The sequence below is a fragment of the Hyperolius riggenbachi genome, chromosome 12 (assembly GCF_040937935.1).
Source record: "Hyperolius riggenbachi isolate aHypRig1 chromosome 12, aHypRig1.pri, whole genome shotgun sequence".
NCBI lineage: Eukaryota > Metazoa > Chordata > Amphibia > Anura > Hyperoliidae > Hyperolius > Hyperolius riggenbachi.
The window spans coordinates 218190697-218202460 of NC_090657.1; the positions used below are offsets into that span (position 1 = coordinate 218190697).

General features: G+C 46.2%; 1 protein-coding gene across 6 annotated transcripts in view; it reads left to right on the top strand.

Moving 5' to 3' along the window:
* Positions 1-11764, top strand: part of MYH10 (myosin heavy chain 10) — a 242765-nt gene that overhangs the window by 189616 nt on the left and 41385 nt on the right. For all 6 annotated transcript variants that reach the window (XM_068262757.1, XM_068262758.1, XM_068262759.1 and 3 more), the window contains 8 exons: positions 463-623; positions 3917-4025; positions 6592-6723; positions 8101-8307; positions 8612-8749; positions 8924-9047; positions 9626-9797; positions 11320-11532. In XM_068262757.1, coding sequence (XP_068118858.1) covers positions 463-623; positions 3917-4025; positions 6592-6723; positions 8101-8307; positions 8612-8749; positions 8924-9047; positions 9626-9797; positions 11320-11532 — 1256 coding nt within the window. The remainder of the gene's footprint in view (positions 1-462; positions 624-3916; positions 4026-6591; positions 6724-8100; positions 8308-8611; positions 8750-8923; positions 9048-9625; positions 9798-11319; positions 11533-11764) is intronic.

Below are 11764 nucleotides of genomic sequence, written 5' to 3' on the forward strand. Positions count from 1 at the left end.
CGATGTATTTTTTTTTTGCGCGTTTTATTTGTCTACTACCTGCGCGCTTTGATTTTGTGTAAAGCGTTTTTTACAGTCAGGAAATTAACTCTTTGACCCGGAAATGAATAAATACAATACAATGCAGTGCAAACGCAATCGCCGCACAAGACAATTTTGTGAGCGTTTTGCACTTTTCCTATACTTTCCATTGTAGCAAAATCACCCTAAAAATAGTACAGGCAGCACTTTGCTGATCGGATTGGAAACTAACCATTCAGATGTTAACGCTCTCATAGGGAATCATTGCACAAGCGCTTTCAGGGCCATTTTGCAAATCGCCGGTGCTTAAAAAATAGCAAGAATGCCCTACGTGTGAACACGCCCTAAGAGTTGGCTTGCTGTTGCCCCTGGTGGCTGGATGTGAACATTGCACGAATGCCTCATCTCTACCTCCTGCTTACTGATGGTTTCTCCCTGCAGATTCGGGCACTGGAGCTGGATCCAAACCTCTTCCGCATTGGGCAGAGTAAGATCTTCTTCCGTGCGGGTGTGCTGGCGCACCTGGAAGAGGAGAGGGACCTCAAGATTACAGACATTATCATTTACTTCCAAGCCGTCTGCCGGGGGTACCTGGCCAGGAAGTGAGTATAGCACATTGGGTCTCTGTACCGTCCAGTCCTAACCTCATGCAGCCAGTGTATCAGAATGACCAGGATACCCTCCAGACACTCATGTCTCCTCTTCTCGCCTACTATTCAAGTTTACAGGTTTTCTGGCAGCTACAGATTCATATTGCTTAAAGGGAACCAGAGGCGAAGCACCCTCATGTATTTTACCATATATACCAGTGGGAACATTAGAGGAAACACCTACCTTGCTCTCTGTTTCATTCTGCACTGCACAGCTTGTTTCTTATCAGACCTGATAAAATCCCCCACTGAGCATTCCGTCTGGCTTTGTTCAGGAATATTTATAGCTCAGTCTGTGCTCTCTGATGTCTTTTCAAGTCCAAGCTTGCCCCCTGCTGGCTCTGCTCAGGAATCATTATAGCTGAGTCATTATAGCAAAGCCAGACTGAATGCTCAGTCCAGGATTTTATGAGGTCTGATAAAAAAAACAAGCTGTGCAGTGCAGAATGAAACAGAAAGCATGATAGGTGTTTTCTCTAATGTTCCCACTGATATATATGGTAAAATACACGAGGGTGCTTCGTCTCTGGTTCACTTTAATATTTAATGGTGTTCAGTTACAAAATACAGTAGTATAGTGATGATTCCCACCAACCAGCCACTGCATTAAAACACACACACCGGCAGAGTGAGGTGGGCACTTATGCAAGAGTTGGGTATTTTGTACACCAACTTACGGGGTACCTGAAGTGAGAAGAACATGGAGGCTGCCATATTTATTTCCTGTTAAACAATACCAGTTACCTAGCTGTCCCGCTGATCTCTTTGGCTGCAGTAGTGTCTGAATCACACACCTGAAACAAGCATGAAGTTAATCCAGTCACACTTCAGTCAGTGCACCTGATTTGCTGCATGCTTGTTCAGGGGCTATGGATGAAAGTATTAGGAGAGGAGCAGCAGGACTGCCAGGCAAATTGTTTTGAAAAAGGAAATACACATCACAGCCTCAATATTCCCCTCACTTCAGGTGTTCTTTATCAACCACCTCTTAAAAATATGTTAGAAGCATAAAAAATGGGCAAATTACGATCTGAGGGACTTTCACAATATTAGCCACTTCAGCCTTCAGTGTCGTTTCAACCTTCGAGCAACTTTCACCTCCCATTCATTCGCCAAAAACTTTATCACTACTTATCACAACGAAATGATCTATATCTTGTTTTTTTCCGCCACCAATTAGGCTTTCTTTGGATGATACATTTTGCTAAGAATTATTTTATTATAAATCCATTTTAACAGGAAGATTAAGAAAAAAATGGGAAAAAAATAATTTCTCAGTTTTCGGCCATTATAGTTTTAAATTAATACATGCTACCGTAATTAAAACCCATGTATTTTATTTTCCCATTTGTCCCGGTTATTACACTGTTTAAATTATGTCCCTATCACAATGTTGTATAGTGACAATATTTTATTTGGAAATAAAGATGCCTTTTTTCAGTTTTGCATCCATCACTTATTACAAGCCCATAATTTAAAAAATAACAGTAATATACCTTACTTCAGACTAACCAGCAAGCTCATAGTGAACCAGAACTCATTGGAGCTCCCTTACTAAAATACTAAGGAAAACAAGCTTTTGCTTTCTTAAAACAGAAGGAATGTGCGATAATTCGGGTTGGAGTGAGCTTGAGATGTCTCCCACAATGCATCACTGCTGAATATATGCAAATTAACCATTGTTGCCCTTAGAAGCTAAACACACCTCCAGAACCGCTGGAATGCAATGATGTGTCAGCTTGTTAATTTGTACAGAGCCATAATAATCCAACATGCATACAGACTGTTTCGGATTGTTTGATCCTCATCAGTGCATGGCATGGATTAATTTGGCTCTATGGAGTAGGGCTTGTAACACCGAGAGGTACAGACTAACCAGCAAGCTCATGGTGACCCAGAACTCATGCATTTTGGATTATTATGGCTCTGTACGAATTAACAGGCTGACACATCATTGCATTCCAGCGGTTCTGGAGGTGTGGTTAGCTTCTAAGGGCGACATAATATTCAGCAGTGATGCCCTGGGAGACATCTCAAGCTCACTCCAACCTGAATTATCGCAAATTCTTTCTGATTTAGGAAAGCAAACTTTTGTTATACTTTACTACATGCATATTAAAAAAGTTCAGTCCCTATGGTAAATATTTATGTAATTTTTTTTATTGTATGTTATTTATTTATTTTACAAGAAAATGTGTGTACCTATTGGGGAGAGTGGGAGGTAAGGGGCTAATTTTAAGTAAAAAAAAAAAATGACATTATCTGGAAATTTTTATTTCCAGATGTAATTTTACTATTTGGCCACAAGACGCCCTCGCAGCTCACTTCTGCATGCGGAAAGTTTTTCCGCAAAGCGAAAGTAACGAGTGGATGGGACAGAAGGGGAATTGTGAAAGATGGAGCCGTCTTGTTGACGGTGTCGGTTTGTCATACGGGGACTTAGATCAATGAATGGGAACTTTGTTCCCATTCATTGATCTCCGGGCTAACGGAAGGCGGCAGGAGCGCGCACGATTGTGCTCACCAGGCAGCGGCAGCAATGTAGCCTATCTGGTCGGATATATCCGTCCAGATAGGATTAAGTGGTTAAGATAACTAGACCAAGGGTCCCAAAACGTTTTGGGTCGAGGGCCGGGTCAACATAGTTCAGGCTGCTGGGGAGCCGGAGTATTCATAGAAGTCTTTGCAGCCTAGACAGGGATGCATACTAAAGTGACAACCTTCAGTCCAGTTGGACAACAGTGTCACCTGATGTGGAATTTGATTGGAAACTAGCAAATTACTGCTTTCTGTCTTTATTCTATATGCGGACCACCAATATTTAAAATTGTAGCTGACCGCATCAATGATACATTTTGTGTGTGGGGGGCTGGTAAAAAAAGCCTCAGGGGGCCACATTTGGCCCGCAGGCCTTAGTTTGAGGACCATTAAACTAGACAATGGGTCAGAGCATCTGCATGGTGGCAGGACTTGTCAGGTGTTACTGCTATACAGTGGTCGGCACCGACCATGGGTAGTCTAAGTAAAGACAGCCGGTGTGCAAGAGTGGCAGTCTGGACCTCAATGGGTGAGAGCTGATTTGACACAACGTTGGGGAGGTAGTTTAGGGTGTGATGTTTATAATTCTGTCATAAAGTGGTGTTAACCTTTAAATTACAGTTATTTGAGAATGTTGGAGTGCCCAGAATTTTCACCAGTGCGGTAATGAGGCTGATGATGTCATTTTCTCTTTTCTGTCCAATTAGGGCCTTTGCTAAGAAGCAGCAGCAGCTGAGCGCCCTGAAGGTTTTGCAGCGGAACTGTGCAGCCTACCTGAAACTCCGCCACTGGCAATGGTGGCGACTCTTCACCAAGGTGAGTGCAGGGTGTGCTGTGGCCGCCATACCCGGAAGTGACATCATACTCTTTCCAGGAAGCACCACCACAATATCTGCATGGCATAAGTCTCGGGACCACTCTTCATCTACGTGTTGGGATTTGCTCCGTGTTTTTTCTTCTACATGAATAAAAGAATATTGTAATATATGGTCACACTAGAAAGAGTAGGCGATACCAAAAAAGTGGATTTATAAAAAAAAAATCTGCTGGTTGACATCAGTCCACAAAGAGTGAGGTTTACTTTAACCACTTGAGGACCCACCCTTTACCCCCCCTTAAGGACCAGCGCTGTGCTGAGTGATCTGTGCTGGGTGGGCTCTACAGCCCCCAGCACAGATCATGTAGCAGGCAGAGAGATCAGATCACCCCCCTTTTTTCCCCACTAGGGGGATGATGTGCTGGGGGGGTCCGATCTCTCATGCCTGCATGTGGCTGGCGGGGGGGGGCAGCTCAAAGCCCCCCTCCGCGGCGAAATTCCCCCCTCCCTCTCCTACCTGCTACCTGATCCCCCCCCCCCGGAGATCAGGGCTGCACAGGACGCTATCCGTCCTGTGCAGCCAGTGACGGGACGGCCCCTGTCACATGGCGGCGATCCCCGGCCGCTGATTGGCCGGGGATCGCCGATCTGCCTTACGGCGCTGCTGCGTAGCAGCGCCGTACAAATGTAAACAAAGCGGATTATTTCCGCTTGTGTTTACATTTAGCCTGCGAGCCGCCATCGGCGGCCCGCAGGCTATTCACGGAGCCCCCCGCCGTGAATTGACAGGAAGCAGCCGCTCGCCCGAGCGGCTGCTTCCTGATTAATCAGCCTGCAGCTGGCGACGCAATACTGCGTCGCTGGTCCTGCAGCTACCACTTTGCCGACGCGCGGTATGAGTGCGCGGTCGGCAAGTGGTTAAAGGGAACCGGAGACGAAGCACCCTCATGTATTTTACAATATACCAATGGGAACATGACCGTAAACACCTACCCTGCTCTCTGCTTCATTTTTTAGTGCGTTTGCGCTCAATGCTATGTATAGAAGCGCTGCAAAATTACTTTGAAGCAATTTTGCAACGCTTTGGGGGGCTGAATTTTAAATAAAAGTGAATGATGCTTACCGGGTGTCCTGATGTCCTGCTTCTGTCTGTAGCTCCGCCCCCTAGCAGAAGAGTTCACAGGCGCGTTTCTGATTGGTCCTAGAGAAGCACCTATGACCTCTTCCTTTAGGGGCAGGGCTACGGACAGAAGATAGACAGCGAGACACATGGTAAGTATAACAAAGTTTATTTAAAAATAAAATAAAAAACAAAACGCTAATCGGAAGCACTGCACAGCGTTTCTAAACAGAGCGATTCACGATTGCAGTCACCTTCGGAATCGCTCCACACACGCTGACGTGATTTAAAATCACTGCAGCGATTACTAGTGGGTTGCAGTCCTAACACCCACTGGAACTCCTTAGGTAATTCCAGGCTGGGTCTGTAGGTTGTGGGTCAGTTCATATGAGCGTATGGGGATTGGCAGGGGTCTAATAGATGCCTGTGTTAGCCATCAGTAATTGGGCTCCCGACTGACGAATATATAGGAATTAAATATTGTAGATTATCAGCTACAACTAGTGGTCGTTTGGGTGCCGTGTTAGGAGGTTATTGCAGGGGGTGTGGGGGAGGGGGGGGGGGGGGGTTGGGGGGTGGGGGGGTGGGGGGTTAGAGTTAAAGTGAATGGTTACCGATTTATTAATAAAAAAAAGTCAGATACTCACCTAAGGAGAGGGAAGGCTCGGTCCTAATGAGCCTTCCCTCTCCTCTCCCGGTGCCCTCAGGATCCTCCGTTCAAATCCCCCGCCGCGGGCGACTTCGGAAGTGCTCCCGAAGGCCAGCGCCTCCATACTGTGCATGTGCGAGTGTGTCATAGAGGGCGCTCACGAATGCACAGTATGGAGCGGCCCGTCTTCGGGAGCCCAAGTGCGCCCGAAGACTTCCGAAACCTCCCTTTGGCGGCCGAAGTGGCAGTATTTTACCGGACTGGTTGAATGCTGCTACGGGGGATCCTGAGCGGGACCGGGCACCGGGAGAGGAGAGGGAAGTCTCATTAGGACCGAGCTTTCCCTCTCCTTAGGTGAGTATCTGCCTTTTTTATTTTTAAATCGGTACCCATTGGCTTTAAGCATTAGAAGGGAAGGAGGTTTTAGGCACGTGGGGGGGGGGGGGGGGGCGGGAAATTAGTTAGGCACTTAGGGGTTCATGTGAGATTGGGTGCCAGTTAGTGTATAGTGAAATATTGGTAGTCTAAATTACAAATATTTTTTAATAGGGGCCCATCTCATGCAGCAGTGGCAGAATATGCACTGGTAGGTTGGGGTTGGCAGTAATTTCAAGCCGTTGTCTGATAATTCCCATCTCCTTTTCCAAGCATGCGTCTGGGTTTGTTATGCAGATTGTTTGGCTCGGCGTGTTTTGCTTGATGTGTCCTTGAAGTTGTCATATCTGTGTTGGAGTGAGCTGGAGACGCAACATCCTTACAGTCAGATCAGAGAAACAAACACACTCTTGTTTCGCAGGTGAAACCTCTGTTACAAGTCACCCGGCAGGAGGAGGAGCTGCTGGCCAAAGATGAGGAGCTGCTGAAGGTGAAGGAGAAGCAGTCGAAGGTGGAGGGGGAGCTGGTGGAGATGGAGAGGAAACATCAGCAGGTCAGTAGCAGAGGATGGCAGCACCGAGCTCTGGTTGTTGATATTCTGAAGATGGGGGAGGAGGAGTGGGGTCCTTTCAATAATCTATCACTATTACCAGGAATGGTGAGGGTGATGATGGATTAAGTTCAGTTGTCAGATAACTGCCCCTATCCACGCAGACCACCAGGTTCCTTGCTGTTCATCACCCTCCCTGGGATGCACCCTCCATACACCAACAGTGGAGCAAGGCAGACAAACCGTAGTCCTTCCCAGAATCCTCTGCAACACATCCCAGAATTCACTACAGAAAGGGCAAGTAACAGCCATAGTTACACTCCACTCCTGTGCAAAATATAAGGGTGTCAGTAAGTGCCACACCCTCTCACAGAAGGCACTGCAGAAGGGCTTGTCCCTCCTGAAAACCCTAGATTACACTGTGTTGGGGAATGAACATATCTGGGGTTGCCATTATTATTTATATAACTCAAGTGGGCCTCATTTAAAGTGTACTTGTAGGGAAAAAAAAGTGTGCCTATTGAGTGCTCCCCTCGGAAGGGGCTAATCTCTCATCCTAGAGAGGCTGCCCCTGTCATCCTACAATGTCATGTTCCAGTGCTGAGACCCACAAAAGATTGCTTGCCAATGTGCAGCAGCACGGATCTGCTCCGTGCTCTGAATAAAAAAAAAAAATAGAACCCAAGCAGATCCCAGCTACTGTGCAGGCACAGCGTGGTCATGCTTTGGGGGCTGGATCCGCATGACGGAGGAGGGTGGAGTAAGCCTTTCTAGAATCCAGAGGCTTCCTCCATCCAAGGTAAGCATATGAAACTGGCTGTAGGACCTAGCTTCTCAACGTGCGGTACGCGTACCCCAGGGAGTACTTCAGATGGTTCCAGGGGGTACTCTGGATTGATATACTTTACCAAAAATAAATTTAGCGTTTTAGAAAATTATAAATCTTATTTAAACACAATCTTCGTGTTGTTGCTAATAAAAGCAAGAGTAAGTGTTTGGAAATTGTTTAGAACCAATTATCATGTGTTACGGTTAAATATATATTTGTCAAGAGGTACATGTGATGTTTACTATGCTGGGGAGTACTTGGTGAGTGTAGGGCTTTTAAAGGGGTACATGCCAATAAAATGTAGAAACACTGCTGTAGGAAACATTACAGGTTTGCTTTAAATGCAGCACGCATGCACAAAATGGGGAACAGGTAGCGCTTAAAGAAAGAACGCTACCCCACCCTTAGCAATGTGGAAGCAATCAGGAGTGCTATTGGATGATCCTGGTGATGTAGTGTAGAAGGCTACTTCAGAACTTGCATTTGGGGAAGTTTTACTTTTAGAGAATGTTTTACAACCTGTCTGACCTTTCTCCTACTACCTTATCCAGCTGATTGAGGAGAAGAACATTCTGGCTGAGCAGCTGCAAGCGGAGACCGAACTGTTTGCGGAGGCAGAGGAGATGAGAGCCCGTCTGGCGGTCAAGAAACAGGAACTGGAAGAGATTCTGAGAGATTTGGAGATCAGAATGGAGGAGGAAGAAGAGAGGAATCAGGTCCTTCAGAATGAGAAGAAGAAGATGCAGTCTCACATCCAGGTACGTCCCATTTTGTCCAGCATGCTGCCACATAAGCAGGTATTAAACAGGGCCTGGAAGAACATGGTTCTCTTTCTGCTGGTGACCTTGTGATTTACTAACAATTGTTCATATCCATCCAAAACCAAGTTTTGGTCTTGATGGTCTTGTCTTTTGCATACACGTGCGTTGTTTGGTTTACCAAACTCTACTCTTAGCCATATCTTTGTCCCCTTCATGAGCCATCTTCCTACAAACTGTTCCACATGCTCCATCACCACCACCATCATACAGGTTAATGCAGTATATACGTCTTCCTTTATAGGACCTTGAGGAACAGTTGGATGAGGAAGAAGCAGCTCGACAAAAGCTACAGCTGGAGAAAGTAACAGCAGAGGCGAAGATAAAGAAAATGGAGGAGGACATCCTTCTATTGGAGGATCAGAACTCCAAGTTTGTGAAGGTGAGGGACTTTTGGGGTAAAATATGCTAAAGGTGCGAAAACAAATGTAGTCTTAATGAATCTCATAATTACTTCATCTGGTTGTCTTAACCTTCGTTTCTCATGAGGACCCTTTTCTGAGATCTCCTGGTCACCAAAATTGCTCACTCTGGACTTGTGTATTTTGTTCCTCAGGAGAAGAAGCTGATGGAAGAGCGAATTTCAGAGTGTTCGGCGCAGCTGGCGGAAGAAGAGGAAAAGGCCAAGAACTTGGCCAAGCTGAAGAACAAACAGGAGATGATGATTACAGATCTCGAAGGTATCAACATAAATCTTGTTACCCCACTAAATATTGACTATTCTGCCAACCGGTGCAGCACTCCACCAAAACACAGTCTATACACTACATATGTGTACTTAATAGCAGGAACAGTATTGCTGGGGGATGTAAATGGTGAATGAGATGCCAATATGCATAGTCCAGAGGCTTTCCCAATTCTCCTCAAACTTGCCCATCTAGCGCTGGGTCCCACAAAGCATATTCAACAATGGCTTGTTGGATGTGCTCTTATGGCTGCGATCTCCTCTGAGTATGAACTTTTGCGTACTGCACATGTGCAATTACAGTCGGCATGCCCTGTAGAAGTAAGCTGCTCATGCACACCTATTTCCTCTATGTGCAAGCTGCTTTGTTTTACTGAGAATGCTCAGACCATATTTGCGCATGCCCAGTACGATAAGCTCATTCTTGGAGGGGATAACAGCCATAAAAAAGAGGGTCCCAGGCAGCTGCGGGGTGGGCTCAAGGAGGATTGGCGAAGCCTCTGGGCCATCACAGGTTTGCTTTAAACCCTCATCTTGGTAATTGCCTACCTACTCTTTTTTCCTGACTTGCAGAGAGGTTAAAAAAGGAGGAGAAAACACGTCAGGAGCTGGAGAAGGCCAAGAGGAAGCTGGATGGGGAGACCTCTGACCTTCAGGACCAAATCGCTGAACTGCAGGCACAGATCGAAGAACTGAAGCTACAGTTGGCCAAAAAAGAGGAGGAACTACAAGCTGCTCTGGCAAGGTGAATAAAGAGGCTGTACGTGGCAGTCCATTCAGGGGGGTGTCAATAATGTCATGAAATTGTATTAGGCAGTCCTTACATTCACAAATAGCTTTTTTCGTGGACGAACGAGGGTCCAGGAATGGCCAGCCTTTGTCCAGTGACACATGCACCGCTGTTAACGTATAGCAACAATAGACTTCATAGCAAATCTGAGCGTTCTGATTAATGGACTGTTTTTTTTGTTTTTTTTTTTCAATCATTTTTATTAAAGTTTTAAATTTTAACATAGCATGTAAAAAACAGCAACATTTTTGTAATACATGGTATATAAGCAAATAAGTTGAGTTTTACTCACCTGGGGCTTACCTCAGCCCCTTGCAGCTGATCGGTGCCCACGACGAGTCGCTCTGATGCTCCGGGTCCCGCTGGCGGCCACTTCCGGTTTCGCCGTCAGGACCCAGGCTGAGGAACGCGGCTGATACTACGCGTTCCCAGCCAAAATAGCACCCCTATGCGGCTGATACTACGCGTTCCCAGCCAAAATAGCACCCCTATGTGGCCATATGGCTGCATAGGGGTGCTATTTTGGCTGGGTACGCGTAGAAACGGCCGCCTTCCCAGCCTGACTGGTCCTGACGGCGAAACCGGAAGTTGCCGCCAGCGGGACCCGGAGCATCAGAGCGACTCATCGTGGGCACCGATCAGCTGCAGGGGGCTGAGGTAAGCCCCAGGTAAGTAAAACTCAATTTATTTTTTACACTTAAGGTTCACTTTAAGGATAAAGACTATTCATTAAGTGTTACAAATATAAAACCGAGTAATGCAGCCAAGAGATTTAAAAACAATGTGTGCAATGGAAACAAAGGTTACATGTTAATAAACCTAAAGAAGAACAATCAACATTTGTCTCCTCATCCAGGTATAGTGGGTAGGGTGTTGAGCCAGTAGTATGCGATTTAAAGGGAGTCAGGAACCACCCTTTCATAGAACCAAAAAGGCCGGGTAGGACCAGACTACCTGCAATAAATGGTTCAAGAGTTTAATTGACCTAATCACCAGCGTGGCTAGGCGATGCTGAGTTACAATATTCACCAGGGAGGGAAGTATATTAGGGAAAGGTCATGGCGTTACTCAGCTGTTTATTATGAGGAGTAATAAGCCAACACAAATTTCGAACGGATAGTAAGTGATTGAGCATTAAACGTATGGAAATACGAAAAGGTAGGAAAGAGACAGAGAATGAAAAATAAGAAGTAAAGACAAGGAAGTATAAGAAGTAAGGGACGGGGAGTGAACTGCCAGGAGATAGAGAGCCATATAGGTACATCCAACCAGCGCATCGTTAGATCAGGTAGCTTGAATCCAGTTGTCCTAGTCCGGGCCATAAAGGTATTCTATCAAAGGTTGCCAGATTTTGGTAAATTTCCCCATTTTATCTTCTACTCTGGCTCTTAGTTTTTTGAAAAATAAGATGCGTCCAAGTCTATTCTTAACTTGGTCTATTGATAAAGACCTTGGACTTTCTGTTTTAACCCCCCAGAGGAGATGAGGAGGTGGTGCAGAAGAACAATGCTCTGAAGCTGGTGCGGGAGCTGCAGGCCCAGATCGCTGAGCTACAGGAAGATCTGGAGTCTGAGAAGGCCTCCCGTAACAAAGCGGAGAAACAGAAGAGGGACCTGAGCGAAGAGCTGGAGGCGCTAAAGACTGAGCTGGAGGACACACTGGACACCACTGCAGCCCAGCAAGAACTGAGGTGGGATTTTTTTTTTATCAATTGTATCTACATGGGGAAAAGTGCACCTAGTTGGGGACTTAACTCGGGAGGGGGAAGCCTCTGTATCCTAAAGAGGCTTCCCCTGTCACCCTCACCAGAGGGGATCCATCGTTGGGACCCTTGAAGATCTGCTTGTTGCCACTTGTGAGCCTCAAGTAGGCACAGTATCAGCTTCCCCTCTGAATACAGCGGAGGCGCAAGCTGCCTGCGC